This window comes from Telopea speciosissima, chromosome 7 (assembly GCF_018873765.1).
Source record: "Telopea speciosissima isolate NSW1024214 ecotype Mountain lineage chromosome 7, Tspe_v1, whole genome shotgun sequence".
Taxonomy (NCBI): Eukaryota; Viridiplantae; Streptophyta; class Magnoliopsida; order Proteales; family Proteaceae; genus Telopea; species Telopea speciosissima.
This window is the reverse complement of record NC_057922.1, coordinates 21,863,189-21,878,898: the sequence shown is the minus strand read 5'-3', so window position 1 is coordinate 21,878,898 and position 15,710 is coordinate 21,863,189. Positions and strand designations below refer to the sequence as shown.

The window sequence follows — 15,710 nt, the reverse complement described above, 5'->3', positions numbered from 1 at the left end:
TTTTCAATGACAATATTGTTGCTACCCAAACAGAAACCTAGAAACCCAAAAAAGATATTTATGTGTTCCATTAATAGATTAGAAAAACAATCAAAGTTACTGGGGCATATAAAGCAAATTTTGCTAAAGCAAAAAAATTGCATATCATATAAGAACAGAGAAGCTGAGATCCCAAAGAATTTGATAGATATAAACCAACTCAACCATATGCCACTCCATAAAATTGTTTTTACAGAAAGTAAATGTCGAAATCCAACATAGTACATAAAGAGTAGTGAAAGATTTGAAAAGGAGGAAAATAGAAAACTGTCCACTTGACAAAAGCCTAAGTTCTGGTCTTTATGGTAATGAAAAAGTAACACTTCATCATCACAACGACAGAGATCGAATTTGCATGACCTCCTGGAACTTCAGAAGAATTACCAGTCCATGACTATAAGGTTGATGCACCTAGTAGGTATCTGCACAATGAATAAGTAAAACAAAAAAAAACCTATTTCAAAAACAAAAATTTCCTGAGAAAGCTTTAACTGGAAAACTTGTGCAATGTAGGAAACTCAAAGTTTATTATGTCAGTTTAAATGAAACTACAAAAGTAAAAGCATCCATTTATCAAATTAATAAACAACACAACACTATTTTGAATCTGTTTGAATTGTTCTGTGAACTCTCTTCTGGGTATACAAAAGAGGACAAATAATTTTGCAAAGCCACTTAATTGATGCCTGTAAGCCAGTTACTTGGCAAGTCTGGGGGAGTTGATATTTCAGGACCTTCAGCTTTGTTTGATGCGAATGCCATTCTGGGTTTCATACTCGAGTGACTAACAATGGTTCCAAGATAACATTCAAAACTTGAAAATAATAATTTGATGGTGCATTTCATCTAGCCTAACGATTTTTAAACAAAAATGTAGCCTAATTAAATGAGCTTCATCCTTTTGAATCACTGGGTCAGTTCAACAATGACAGATTGCCAATGTTATTGTTTTGGATTGACATTGCCCAATTTACATACATGGTGACCCAGTCCAGATTGATGTTGGATTCTTAAAATGCTGCTTCAATCATAGAAGTGGTTCATACCCCGATTACCTATCGTAGATACCCATACAGATGATTGCAGTGGTACATGATGAAACTTGAAAATAGTAGAAGGAAGAGCAAAAATAATCATTAGAAAACAGAGTAGATATAGGTCGAAAACAGAAGAAAATTTGCAGCAAAGAAGGACAATTATCTTTATTTCTGAACTGTGTCTAAAAAGAGGCATCAGTTCACTTTCTCTAACAGCATAGAATTCTTAATCCTATCACTAAATAAAGATTGAAGTTACCATATACTTGTGGTACATGAAGATTTTTGAACTACAAATCAACAAAACAAGAAGACAAAATCTGAGGAGCAAGTGAATTTTAACAAAGAAAAGATCATTTCAAACTCCAATATCCAAACAAAGGGAGTGTAAATTTAACTAGTCAACTCACTGGTATCAGAGAAGCCAACACCATCGATCTTATAATTAATTGAGGAACAAGGTGCTGCATTGCCTTTGCTTGTGCTTGCACTATCTCTATCTCGCCTTGACACACTTTCCTCTTCCAGGAATGAGGTCTTGATATGATGACAATTGAGAATCTCAGCATATTTCAGATCTGGGAATATTTCCTCCAATTCAGGCCTTCTTATATTGAAATTCTGCAGAAACCGCAGACGAACAATTTTAACTTTGGAGACTACACCACCTTCTTGAATCCCACTTAAGCTCCTTAGCCTCCCTCCTCTGAAGTAGAGTTTCTTCAAACTCTTTGTTTGTTCATCTTTCCGCAATTCTGGTGCCTCCTCCCGAGGAAAGCATTGGAGGTCCAGCTTTGTAAGATTGGGTGGAAGCAGAAGGGAAATTTTGACTGGTGGCTTTGCCTCGTTTGTCATTGTAGGCTTTCTTGTTAGTTTCTTTCCAGCTTTCTCAATAAATGAAATGTTTCTCTTAGGTGCTGCAGGCTTCTTAGATTTTTCATTGTCTCTGTCTTTGCCTTTCATTGACAATGCCAACCCTCCTCCCCATGTTATTGTAAGAGTTTTGAGGCCTCGAATTCCACCTACTGCCTTCAACTCTCCATCTGCAGCCATTGTCTCCACATTTAAGCTTATGCTGAGTTTTTGAAGCTTCTCAAGTTTAGTTAACTCACTCAGCTTACAAGCATCCTGCCTTTTCAGATTGCTAATCACAAATCCATTTAAGAACTGAAGCTCTGAGAGGGAATCAAGACCTTTGGGCATGTACTCCAGCAAATAGCATTTTGACACATCCAAGTGGGTGAGCTTCTTAAGGGATGCAATCCCGGAGGGCAACTTTTCTAAATTATGACATGCTCGGAGATCCAGGACTCGTAATTCACTCACTTCATTGATTGATTCTGGAAGCTTTGTAATCCTTGAAACTCCTTGCAACCCAAGATACCTAAGATTTTTTAGAAGCCCCAAGTGATCTAAGAAGTTCGGATTGTCTACTTCAATGTGATGCTTGGGCTCACTAATCCACCGTCCCAACTGCAAGATCTCCATGCTCTTGAGCTTCTTGAATTCTTCCTCATTACATTCTAGACAATGAACATCTATGTTGAATAGCATCGTCAATTTACTTGGATCTGGTTCCAGATCAACCTGCTCCACTATTCTTTCCTCGGTCGTTGCTACGCAGGCACGTCGTGGGAACATGGAAGGACCTGAAATTGGCTTCCCATGGGAATCAAAGTCGAAGAACATGGTTTCTTTTGCAATGCGAATTGCCATCCGTCGTACCCAAGGGTGCAATCTGCAACTATGAGGGGCTCTACTATGCTCAGCAGAGATGGGCTCAATAAGGCCACTCTCACACAGCTTCATGAAGCAATCTTCTCCAACCTGTTCAACCTCCTTATGACCCACCAAGTCTTCCCCAATCCACCAATAAATCAAAGATCTCTTCCTGATGATTGAGTTCTCAGGGAATATGGAAAGACAGAGAAAACAAATCTGCAACCGTGGTTCTAAATTGTCATAGATAGACTGCGCATCAGCTATTGCGGGACTAGCCATTATATCCTCCTCTGACTCAAGCTTTTGCCACTTCTTTTCTGGTTCTATGCTTCTGATACCATTGTTAATTGCTTTATGTATCATGGGTAGACGGTGGAAAGGTTGTGATTCTATCTTGATTTTGCCAATTATCCCAGCAATATCATTGAGATCTTTGGTGATCATTCCGGCATGGGGTTTATTGGAACTACTGGCGGCAGAGGTGAGATCTTTGATCAAGTAGTCAGCAATTTGGTCAAGATCTTGGAACATCTTCATAACACTTTTCTCCCATTTATTGATGGAGCTGAGGGATCTCTCTATCTCTATCAGTTCTTTCTCAATCTTCTTGAACTGTTCTTTTATATTATTGGAGTTCCCTGAGTTCTCAGTGATGGCTTTGGTTGCTGATGACCATCTCTTGAAGAAATGAGAGAAGAGATCCTTTTCACAACTTGCACTCGACATCTTCATCTTCCTCGGAGAAAAGTAGCAAAGAGACCCTTATTACAAGACTGCTGCTACTGCTACTGATTCTAGTGTCTACCCATTAGTCCATTCTTCCTTTAAAAGAATAAAGGGACTAAGGTTTCCTTCTCCTACTGCCTTCACCGAGATCTCCTCCACTCTTCAAGCTTATACGTTCATCTGACTCTAAGAGGAATAACAAAGTGAGCTTTCAGAAAGAGAAAGTCTGAATATGTGCTCCTGGTGCACTACCCATTAGTCGATCTATTTCTTCTTGGAAAGTAGATTAGTGAAAGCAAGCTTCTCTTTGTGATTTCTCTGAAACCTCCTGTCCTCTTGAGGCTTAGATGTTGCAGCTATTGTTGATGCACCACCCATTAGTCCATTACTGTTCGGAAATAGAGTTGAAGGACTGAAAGTTCCTTTCTCTTGATGACTTAACCTGGAGGCGCGAGCTCTGATCCACTGCGGGTGAGAACGGAGAGGAAGGTGTGAGATTTGTCTGTGATCGGAGACCATTGAGCTAGAGTTCACCACGCCATCTAACAGAGATCACAGGTCTGAGCCTGGAAGAAGCTGAACAGAGTTCTTGAAGATCGCCCCCAAATCGGAAAGCCAAATCATAAGATTTGAAGAAGCAACAATTTTGTGCTGCTGGGGTTTTTCTTCTCAGGGGCTGGTGCGGGTTTCTTCTGGTGGGTTGGGTTTCTCTCTCTTGTGTCAGGGCCCTGGGGGTTCACTGGTGGAGTTTGTGGGGTGCCCGGCGGCCGTGGCTGGGGCTTCGTGATGGCGATGTGAGTTACTGGCGAGGGGCTGCGGAAGGGAACCGGCGGGGGGCGGGGGGCGGGGGGGGGGGGCTGTTGTAGGTTGTTGGTGGGGGGACTGTATAAAATACTCTGGGAATAAATGTGCACATACCCAAGAGGGATACTTTCTTATGAACCAACGAACCTTTAAAGTCTTACAGATATGGTCTCAAAATCAAACCAAAACCGTCTATCGAATCCAACAGTTTAAGTCGAAACCGTGTTTAGTTATAAGATTTAAATTAAATTAAATCATTTAAACTAATGATAAACCGTTTAAAACCGATTAATATATACATAGTAAGTTAGGGGAAATATCATCCCTTTCCCCTCTAAGTTTCCTTAATATTAACCCAATCCCCAAGTTCTGAAAAATGATAATGCCCTCCTCTACTTTTTAAAGATTCTATCAACCGTACCCTAAGTGACTAACTCTGTTAAAACAGCATATGAAAAGACGATATTACCCTCATCTCTAACCTCAATTCTTTTCTTTCCTCTTCTAGTAGTCACGGTCACCACCACGGTTGTATCCACCACCACCGCCGCCATCTTTGAAAGCTTATTGTATTTTTTGAGAAATTGAAGAATCAACGATGTGGAGGGGGATGATTCGGTCCCCATAGGCCTCGAGTCTCCGTCTCAAGAAGACATATCTGTGGAGAGATTCAGGAAGATTCTTACAGAGCTTGAACGTGAGAGAAAAGCTAGGGAGGCTGCAGAGAGTGCCAAATCCGAGCTTGAGCTGTCCTTTAATCGCTTTAAGGTGCTTGCTCATGAGGCGATAAAGAAGCGTGATGAGAGCACGAGGCTAAGGGATGAGGCATTACAGGAAAAAGAAGAAGCGTGAGAACGAATGACAAGTTATCAGGGGAATTAGCAGAGGCTCTGAGGCTGAAAGATGAACTTTCCAAACCGAAGGAGGATAGTGCTAGGCAACTTGATGAAGCTGTGAAAGCAAGGGACACGTCACGGTCGAAAATTGAAACCATTGCTCAGATGCTTGTGATTGGAATCGAGAAGATCTCTGGAAAGGTTAGTAATTTAAAGAATTTCTCAGGTTCTGGGCTCCGTAGATCTCAGAAGTACAACGGGATACCAGTTGTTGCTTATGGAGTTATTAAGAGAAAAAATGAAATTGCCTAGGAACTCATAAGGCAAATTGACATGGCAATTAAGTCCAGAAATGAAGCTCGTGAAAAGAAATTATGAAATAGCCATTGAAGTTTCTCAGCTTGATGCCATGGCTTCTTTAAATGTGACTTTTTCTTTTTCTTTCTTTTCTTCTTCTATTTCTGCTATAGTTTCTTCGGCTGACAGTTCCAATGGTTTTCTCCACGAAGCTTTGCATCGGCCTTTTCGGCTTGACAGTAAAGAGGAGATGTAGGTCAAAGAAGCGTCAATTTGACCTTTCAGGCTTAATCTTCAAGGATGCCCTAATGGTTTTTGAAACAGCAGCCATAGCTGCTGGGTTTTTTTTTTTTGGTTACAGGAAGAAGGGGGTAAATATGTCACTTCAGTACCCTTTAGGGGTAGTTTAGGCATTACAAAAAATTTAACGAATGACATCATCACTAAACTAACGAACATGACCTACTTGAAAGAAATGGTAAAATGCAAGGGGTGTTCAAGTAATTATTTGACAAGTTGGGGATAATAAGAAAATCGGCCATAGTCTAGGGGGTGCCCAAGTAATTTTCTCAATAAAAAATTAAATGAAAAAGAAGACATTTGAATACAGAATTAGAAAACCCGTTTAAAACCCCCACATTTAATGAGATCCGGCTTGATTAAGAATCTATAACTCATCATCATTTCATTGTAGTGTTACTATTTTTCTATCTAATCAGAATGAGCAAATATTTTAGTAGTACTAGGTAAGTCATCCGGTGACTTTGCTTTTACCCTTTATACCTAATTCAAGAATTTATCTCTTCACATTGGTTGGGTGTTCATCATATGACCTATGAGGCTATGACACAGGCTTTAAACTCATTCTTTAGATGATTCATTCATAATCTTTGTAGACATAGGTTTTGTGAATATATCCCCTAGATTGCTTTCTGATTGAACAAGCTATCGTCTCTTTGTTTATATACTTCCTTATAAGGTTATGTCTTAGGCGGACGTGTCCTTTTTTTCCCATTGTGTACTCTACTTTTAACTTTAACTATTTCTGCCTAACTCTCACGGTGAAGTAATATAAAAGGCGACAACTTTAGCCACAATTGTAAATCTGCCATCAAATTCTTGAGCCATTCAGTTTTAGTTCCTATTTTTTCCCAAAGCCATAAATTTTACTTCCATGGTGGATCCTGTACCACAGGATTGTTATCGATTTTCAAGAGATCCCCCCACTTCCTAGTGTGGACACATACCATTATTTGCTAATGATTCATTAGTATCTGAAATCTAGTTAGCATCACAATAGCCTTCTAATGCAGTCAGGTTTCTGCTATAATGAAAACCATAATTTATTTTACCTTTCAGATATCTTAGTAGCCTGTCAATACCATACCGAAGCTCTTTACTTGGATGATGAGCATGTTGACTCTATTTACCAACGACTAATGTGATATCTGGCCTAGTATAATTCATTAAATATGTAATTGAACAATTAATAATCTGTAAATATCTCTTTTGATTAACAAGTTCACCCAAGTTTCTTTATGATGGACTCCCATTTCTAAATGTGTCTTAATAATGGATAAGTCATAATAAACTTACTTTTTAAGTAAGTTTTCAACATAGTTGGCCTGAGATAGTATAATGTATTTTTCTTTTCTGATGATCTTGATACCAAGAATCGCACCTCCCATGTCTAAGCTTGAATCCAGATCCTCTCCAATAACATTTAACCACCAGAGTCGTTCTCCCACCATCCATGGGGTGTGATCCCCACACCCCAGAGGTGGTACCATACCCCATGGATGATGGGAGATCGACTCTGGTGGTTAAATGTCATTGGAGAGGATTCGGGCTTTGTTCCCATAATCAACATTTCAACTACATAAAGTAGGATAAACACACATTTACCTTGATGGAACTTACTATATAAGCACATTTTGGCATCATTTACAAGATATCCATTTGATATAAGTATTATATCAAGTTTCTCATGTAGTTGTTTTAGTGCATGTTTTAGCCCATATAAAGACTTCACAGGTTTACATACATTGTGTTCATAACCATTATGGTATAAACGGCATAAAACTTGTGAAAGCTCCTTACACAACTCAAAGTGAGTGAGAATTCGTCTTGCTCCAATCTATATTTGCTAATCAAATATATGGTTATTGTAGATAGACATCATGATCAAATACAAGGAGGAAAATAGACAACATTTTGTAACCTCTCTCTCTCTCTCTCACTCTCACTCTCTCTCATAAGATTATAAAAGCAACTCATCATGATAGTCTAACAGATGCATATATACCACAGTATATACACTGCTTTATATATAGACTTGAAAACAATATTATTGTGGTTATAAGTAGTTAATCCAGTGGCCTCACCTCAATGCCTTCAATTATAATACCACATTTCCAGTGATCACCAGTTTCATTTAGCCTCATTTCAACCTTCCCAGCATCTCCATCGATGAAAAATTTGCCCAATTCAATTTCCATCCAATCATCATCAACTCTAGGTTTGGCGACTCTTTGTGTGCTTCCATCTTCTTCAACTTTAATTTCTTCTTCTTCTTCTTGTTGTTGTTGAATGGATTCAGAAGGGTTAGTGGACAAAACTTGCATACGGTACAGATATTGAAGGCGTCCCCTCAACAAATGCACATTCCTGTTAGGACGTAAATACGCAGTTCCAGAGCTGAAAGTGCCACCAACTTCGACACTAATTCGTGCAGGTTGCTTGTCTAATCCATCATCGATACCATAATTACCATTATATACAAATTTTAGGATGAGATAAGCCCCATAAGTTGTTTTAGGTGACAATTTACAAGAATCGATTGATCCAACGATGTCCAACCAGCACACATCAAGGAGTTCAGTAACCTCTGGGAACCTATATATATATATATAGAGCTAGGAATTAATTTCATCAGCATATTTACGTAAAATTAATGTTGATTAATTGTCTCAATATATTAAAACGGAAAACAAATGAGGAGGACCGAATTTCTATCATGAACTAGCAGTCTAACCCAAAAAAAAAAAAAAAAATTCAGTTTTTAATTTGAAATAGGAAAAATACTCACCTAGACTCAGGCATATTGGATTTCCATTTGAAATATTGTTCATCATTTGACCAGCAAATGTAGAGTTCTCTTGCACTTATGACATACCGTATTTTCCCTGTTTGTTCTTCCAATGAGAACCACTACATATATACAAATATCAAAAAAACAGATCAAAAGTTACTTTAATGAATGATATTATTACATTAATATGGATGTCATCAATTTAGGGCTACAATAGGGTCGGGTTCTATCAGGGTATTTAAAACCCCAACCCAACCCTTAGTCCCATTAACTAGGCACAGCCTTGGCACAACCTTGATTCAAGAGTTGGGTTCCCTTTCCATTCTTGTACGAGAATGACCGGTTATGAGCCGCCCAGATGACATCCACCATGAGTGAGTCCCACGTGATTGGATGGCTTCTGGTCCGGGTAGCTCACATCCAGTGGGAACAACCACCTCCTGATACATGGCCTAAAAAATCCAACCCTGACCCACCCGCAAGGTCAGGGTCGTGTGTGGTAAGGACTTCTTTCTTCTTCTCGGAACTGCAATGTTGTAAAGGGTGGATGAGATCGGGGAGTCGGAGATGGGACGAGGCAGCGGAGATTCAAAGGGCCGGGGGTGGACGGGAAGAGGGCAAAGAGGTCAGGGGTTGGGGATGATAACAAGCCGTGTTTAACCGTTTAATAAACAGTTCGATTTTGATTTTATTACATTCAACCGTTTAATCGATTTTGGGAGTGAGAATTAGAGAATATGATTACGGGACTTTTTCTTTTTCTTTTCTCTTACAAAAGAAAAAGGCTAATCTCATTTGCATCAGTTTTTGTTTTACGGAGCCTAACTCATTTGTATTTCCAAATTTTGGATCTGGATTTCAAGGATTCATATCCAAATCAAATTAAGCCTTGAAAAGTTGAAATCCTGTAATCGCCAAGCTCACTTAGAAAACTAATCCAGAGAGAGAGAGAGAGAGAGAGAGAGAGAGAGAGAGAAAGCTTACCTTTCTTTTCCCGTCTATTAAAATCCCTTGACATAGGAGGGTATAGAGCTCTTCGTAGGACTTGAACTTCAAAGGAGAAACCGCTCTGGAGAGAACATCCTGATAGTCCGGCGGCAGCCGCCTCTCCCAGAACCTATCCGATTTGGTAGGTCGCCGGATTCTTAAACAACACGCTGATTTCCAACGCATCTCCCAATAAAATATATAATCGAAGAGAATAAACTGTTGCCTAAAATTCTTTGTAAAATAATCTCAATTTTCAGGCGAGATCATTCATTGTCTATCAACCACATGTACACATAATCCTATGGTAAGTTGGACGTGCTTTGAACTCTCTTCTTCTTGGAAGCTTCAAAATCTTCTTAACGCGTAGGTTTTTTCTTCATGACCATTTGAGTTTCTTCTTGTTCGAGTGGAATTGGCAATACGCTTTAGAACTTCTTCTTCTTGGAGGCTTGCTTCAGAGCCTTCTTATCTTAACGCTTTAAATGTTCTTTTTGATTGAGATGCTGGTGGATCCCACAAAATTACAAGTGCAGCTTAGGTTCTCATATGAGAACAACCATTCTTGTACGAACCGCCTCTGGACCGCACAGATGGGAACCAAGAGAGGTGGATCCGTGGATGGTCTCGAGAACCTGAGCCAGCCTACAAGAACACCCGGCAGTGACGCGGTCAGTCAAGTGACGTGATGTATTACCTACTTAAGAGGATACTGGATTGATTATTTACATATATATATATATATTTTCGTCGAAATTGCATAACTTCACCAAACAAAGAAGAAAGAACCTAGAACCTTAGCCATTAAATATTCATTCGCTCTATATATCGTTCTCATTTTATAAATGAAGATCCATTACTTACCATCACAAGTTTAAAGTTTAAAGGGAGTAAACGCTTGGCGACGAAGCTGCCTTCCTTCTATTTCAGAGCAGGACCCAAGCCAAGAGAGCTAGCGATCGAGCGAACGAGACTGATTGATTGCGCAGAGCATTCATGGAGCAAGGGAGTACCTTCGATCTGTACAACCTCCCCAAAGATTGTTTTTGGAACATTCTATATGTAATCCTCACATCTCCTCGAGATGCGTGCAGGTTATCGTTTGTCTCTACGGTTTTTCGATCGGTGGCTGATTCTGACTTGGTGTGGGAGAGGTTCTTTCCCCCCGATATCCAGCAGATCCTCTCGTCGTCGGTGTCTCCGTTCCCGGCGACTTACTCGTCTAAGAAGGAGCTTTTTCTCCATGTCTGCAATAATCCCTTTCTCATCGACAGAGGCACAAAGGTAAATTCCTCGTTAAATGAATTAATGGATATAAAGCTAGCGATAACACTCTGCATGCGTTTTATTGCAGACCTTCGCTTTGGAGAAATGCAGTGGGAAGAAGTGTTATATGATTGGAGCAAGAGAGCTTTGCATTATCTGGAGTAATACCCCAAGGTATTGGACATGGCGACCTCTTCCTGAATCCAGGTTTCTCTCTCTCTCTCTCTCTCTCTCTCTCTCTCTCTCTCTCAAACCTCATGATAGCGGATTTGGATCCTCTACGGTCTGGGGTTGAGTGGCAATCGTACGTGCTGCGCTCAACCCACACTCCGTCATGTGGACTTTATAATAATCCAATGGTTGATGAAGGAGCTCAATTCAAAATTCAAAATTACGGATCAAAATTCAATAATGTCAAACACCCATTGGATTAATTGGTATAAAATCCAGAACGAAATTGAAATTTTGCTGCTACACTGGTAGTAGAATGTTCCTGCTACAAGACTAAAACCTAGGAAGGTATTTATAAACCAAAGGGAAAGTGAATTATTTCATTTTCTTGACAGCCTTGTAGCAGGAACAGTCCTGCTATGGACGTAGCAGCAAAAATTTTTCCTAAAATCCACGCAGCACGATGGCCGCTCATGTGTTGACTAATCTTTGCAAGTTACAGGTTTTCAGAGGTGGCTGAGCTCTTGGAAGTGTGTTGGCTCGAAATTATTTGCAGGATGGAGACACGACTGCTGTCTCCAAACACAACATACGGAGCTTACTTGGTGTTCATGTTCACGGAGAGGGCCTACGGATTCGTGAATCAGCTTGTAGAAGTTTCAGTCAAATTGGCCGGTGGTGGTAATGAAGAGGGAGAAGTGACAACCAAAAGAAAGTCTGTGTATTTGGATCCTGAAGAGAGACAAAGGGAGCAGGAAGGACAAGTACCAAAGGAGAGAGGGGATGGGCACTGGATGGAGATAGAGATGGGTGAGTTCTTCATCAATGAAATTAGTGGTGGTGAGGATGGGGTCGTAGAGATGATTCTCAAGGAGGTTAAGGATCTCAACTGGAAGTCTGGACTCATCATTCAAGGCATTGAGCTCAGGCCCAAAGAGAATTAATGAATCGATATGAGCATCTTTGATTGTGTTGGTCTTACTTTCCTGATAGATATATATGGCGCTATTAGGGAAAGAGAATGTGCTACCTGGTCGTGTGCCGTGCACGGCCTACACCCAGACAGGGCCTTATGAAATGATGGCCGCACCCTCAAGAATTTCTGCCCATCCATGAGGTGGTTGTGGTGGTCATTTTGTATGACCCCCTGTGTATGGGCGCAGGGGCCACATGCCACATGTGACCAGATTGTGTTCTTTTTCCGACACTTCTATTATCGTTTGATTGTATCCAATTGAAAATGCCTCCTACTTTATAGTTTATATGAGCATTATAATTAAATATAAGGGTAAATATGTCATTTAAATACACATATTTTTTTATGGGAGAGGGTTGCGTACGTGGCTGGCTTTCTTAAAACTAACGGTTGTAACCAATAGATAGGATCCAGAGCTGAGGGTAGGTCAGGGTGGACCTGGCTCTTCTCCAATTGTGGCAGGAGCTAGAGGATCCAGCCCAGCAAAAACAAGGGGGCCCCACCTGTGAAATAACCCAAACCCCCCCCTGTTTTTGCTGGGCTGGATCCTCCAACTCCTGCCAAGACTGGAGGAGAGCCGAATACGGCTAGGGTCATTCCCATATGGCCATAGGGGGTGCAGTTTGTCCAGCACTCCAGCCTTTACCTTTTTTTTTATTTTGAATTTCTAAGGAAAGAATTAAGAAACATTGTTAAGGGGGTAGTATTGTAAACTCACGACATTGTAAAATGATTTCTTTCGTTTTTTTTTCTTCCCTACTTTCGTCTTGGTGGATGGAAATCCTAATTTAATCAATTATTCATCATGCAGCAAAGCCATACGATTAGTTCAACCCAGAGGCCGCAGTGCAAAGTATAACAATGGTTTTAGGGTTTTAAGTGCACACTTGGTGATCTCCGAAAAAAGCAATTAGCATGAGACATTCATCTATAAACACATAAGAGTTGCAACCAATTTGAAAGGGTTTTGAACTTTCTTCTTCGCCGCAACCGATTCTATGAGAAATTTTTTTTTTCTCAAAAGCCTGACTGAAAAAAATAAAGAAGAGAGAGTTTAGATTAAAGATTTTCCGCTGCCACAAGCCTAAAGGGATGGATGTCATGCTTCTTCTTTTATATGTTTGCATACCCTTTTTGGAATTTTATCAGCCTTCAATTCGTGATAAATAAAAGACCTAATCGGTACATTATGAAAGACCTAATCGGTAAGAGAGAGGACAAATCGGTATTTTGTTATGTATTAGGTTTTTAGTCTTTTAGGAGTAAACTTAGAGGTGCAAGTTTGGCCCTGTCAACCTGAGCCTGCCCTGAGCCGGAACAGGGTTTGGGCTGAGATACCTTGGCTATGAAGACGGATCAGGACTGGGAATTTTTAGCATTGAGTTAGGGTCTGGCCGGGTCAGAGTTGAGGCATTGGATTGAGTTTGACCCAATCCAATCCAAACCTGTCTTCTTTCTGTTTGATAGAAGTGGAAAACTTTTAAATCTTGTGTTGGACTTGATGGGATCATCAACAACTGAAAATAATACATCAATATGCATTTGAACAATCGAATACGATCTATGCAATTGCTTCCAACCTCCTATTTATATGTAACGGTGTGAAAATCCAGAAAAGACTTATTCCATGTCAGGTAGAGATTGACCAAATTTTATAGAATATATTATCATAATATGCTCTTATGTGTCAAGAATGAATTTAACTAGTTGTGTTGCTTTCTTCATATTTGATGCAAAAAGATATTAGAATAATATTTATATTACAGTCATGTTAAACATGGACAACAATGACACCTTGAGGGATGTCAATTAGAAAATCTTTTAATTAATTTAAGGACAAGAGATCGTTGCTTTATCGTGTAACACCTCCTCCAGTGTGGTCCAAATAAGAACACATGTAAGAATATCAATATGTATGTGAATTTTGATTTTAAAAGAGATAGAACGATGATTTTGTGCGCTCTTATGTCAAGGCACAAGATCACTCTACCATGCAACGTTTTTTTTTTTTAATTTAATCTCATTAAATTGGATTTGATATACAGCATAAAATGTCAAAATCCAATACTTTCAACTAACATGTTGTCACGATGACAGCCTGTCAAGCATAAAATGTCAAAATCCAATTTTTTTTTTTTTTTTTTGGTAGAATTGCATCTTCAATGGTTGAGACTGACAATTGGTTAACCAACGACTGAGATTAAGAGACATGAGAATAAGGTGTCAGCAGAAATACATATTAACCTAAGGGTGTCAATATGGGTTTGGAACCGGGAACTATCCCAAAATCGTCCCGCTAAAACCCGGAACTGATCCGGTCCCTAACAAAATGGGATGATTCTAAGAGTTGTTTTTGAGATCAATTATTAAATGGGACGGGATGGTTCTAGGATGGGTTTTCTAACGGATCTAAAATCAAAAGCCCAATAAGGAATAGATTAGAACCGAAACTACTAGGACCTATATTTAACATGCCTAAATTACTTATTTATGATTAAATTAATTAACACTTAATAGTTATAACTTATATAAGAGTTATATTGTAATTATAAAGAAAAACTAAGGGTTATCAATTATTTTATACTTAGGAATATATTCAATTATTTGTATGTTTGGGAAATTTATTTGTATACTTAGGAATTTTGTAATATTTAACTGTTTGAGAATTTGAGTGCTTAGAACCGTTAAGAACCGAAACCGGAGCATCCCATTTTGACTAGATCCTAGTTTTGGGACAATTTAGTAAATGGGATGATTTTGGGATTGACCTCCTTGGGAGCGGAATCGGGAAATAACCATCCCAATTACCCAGAACCGTCCCGTTTGACACCCTTATATTAACCATAAAACAATTAGGCCTTTCAAGAGTGATAGTGCAATCCAAAGCAAAAGAAGTAGTCAACCTCGTTACTAACGCTATGTTTGGAAGACAATAAAAGGAAAGAAACAAACATAATAAAAAAAAAAATCATAATGATACAATCATTGATTTATGTGCTATCTCTCTCATAAAATTTAATTTTTTTTGAAATTTTCTTTTCTTGGCTTCCAAACATAGCTTAAGGAATAACTGAAGAGATTGGGTGGGGGGGGGGTAGCGGGCAAAAACCGAACTGATATTTGCTAACTTTGTTCTAAAATCAATCTCTATTTGGAACTCTGATTTTAACTTAAATGATAAATATTAGGGTAAAAGTTAGGCACGCCAATGTTGTGCCCAGCCTGAGTCTATCTCTCCCACCTCCTATGGAAATGACCCCTTACCCTCATATTTTCACCCTCTCTGTTGGGTACAGTCGATATTAATCAATCATATTTATAAACATAGCAATCTAATCCTAGAAAATAAAAAATCTAAATCTAGTGATGATGTCTATCGCGTCAAAGTATATTAAGAAGTACTTTTCATTTAAAACAGGTGAATTCTGTTCCACATCCCCAACCAATATTGCTCTACCCCTTCATAAGCTATGTTATGTTATGTCATATACAATTCTCTGTCCTGTTGAATTGTTTCCTTCAAATTTAATTTTGTAATTCATCAGGTTTTCTGTACATAACCTTACCCCTATTTTCACATAGAGACTATTTTCAGACACGAATCCGTGACCACTTAGTCACAATGGAGCAATCGTTGCCCGAAGACCTGCCCTCTACTTTACAATAGAGCTAGTGACGGATAGAAAAACGTGTAATGCAATTAATCACCTTCATAGAGGGACACCATGCATGCATGATGCAACAAATACGTACTTGGC

At 39.2% G+C, this 15,710-nt stretch overlaps 4 protein-coding genes across 5 annotated transcripts in view; 1 reads left to right on the top strand and 3 right to left on the bottom strand.

The window, feature by feature from the left end:
* Positions 1–267: 267 nt before the first annotated feature.
* The window catches only part of LOC122670148 (UBP1-associated protein 2B-like), a 53,389-nt gene continuing 37,946 nt past the window's right edge, over positions 268–15,710 (bottom strand). For both annotated transcript variants that reach the window (XM_043867132.1, XM_043867134.1), the window contains exon 2: positions 268–461. The gene's annotated coding sequence lies outside the window, so the exon portion shown is untranslated. The remainder of the gene's footprint in view (positions 462–15,710) is intronic.
* LOC122668352 (putative disease resistance protein At3g14460) lies at positions 1,470–3,524 on the bottom strand. Its single transcript, XM_043864937.1, has one exon. It carries the CDS (start codon positions 3,522–3,524, stop codon positions 1,470–1,472), a length of 2,055 nt encoding a protein of 684 aa, XP_043720872.1.
* Positions 7,796–9,725, bottom strand: LOC122668351 (F-box protein PP2-B15-like). The gene is made up of 3 exons (XM_043864936.1): positions 9,537–9,725; positions 8,550–8,671; positions 7,796–8,356 (listed from the first exon to the last, which is right to left on the bottom strand). The coding sequence occupies exons 1-3, from the start codon at positions 9,723–9,725 to the stop codon at positions 7,828–7,830; spliced, it is 840 nt and encodes a 279-aa protein (XP_043720871.1). The 3' UTR covers positions 7,796–7,827.
* LOC122668350 (putative F-box protein PP2-B12) lies at positions 10,536–11,970 on the top strand. The gene is made up of 3 exons (XM_043864935.1): positions 10,536–10,823; positions 10,894–11,012; positions 11,479–11,970. Exons 1-3 carry the CDS (start codon positions 10,536–10,538, stop codon positions 11,918–11,920), a joined length of 849 nt encoding a protein of 282 aa, XP_043720870.1. The 3' UTR covers positions 11,921–11,970.

What these genes read in the sequence shown, in the direction of transcription:
- LOC122668352 (XM_043864937.1), bottom strand. Translation starts at nt 3,524, where the DNA reads ATGTCGAGTGCAAGTTGTGAAAAGGATCTCTTCTCTCATTTCTTCAAG.
- LOC122668351 (XM_043864936.1), bottom strand. Translation starts at nt 9,725, where the DNA reads ATGCGTTGGAAATCAGCGTGTTGTTTAAGAATCCGGCGACCTACCAAA. An exon ending in TAATAGACGGGAAAAGAAAG is followed by an intron (nt 8,672 to 9,536) that starts GTAAGCTTTCTC and finishes GTATATATGTAG; the next exon opens with TGGTTCTCATTGGAAGAACA. An exon ending in TCCAATATGCCTGAGTCTAG is followed by an intron (nt 8,357 to 8,549) that starts GTGAGTATTTTT and finishes ATATATATATAG; the next exon opens with GTTCCCAGAGGTTACTGAAC.
- LOC122668350 (XM_043864935.1), top strand. Translation starts at nt 10,536, where the DNA reads ATGGAGCAAGGGAGTACCTTCGATCTGTACAACCTCCCCAAAGATTGT. An exon ending in TCATCGACAGAGGCACAAAG is followed by an intron (nt 10,824 to 10,893) that starts GTAAATTCCTCG and finishes GTTTTATTGCAG; the next exon opens with ACCTTCGCTTTGGAGAAATG. An exon ending in CGACCTCTTCCTGAATCCAG is followed by an intron (nt 11,013 to 11,478) that starts GTTTCTCTCTCT and finishes TGCAAGTTACAG; the next exon opens with GTTTTCAGAGGTGGCTGAGC.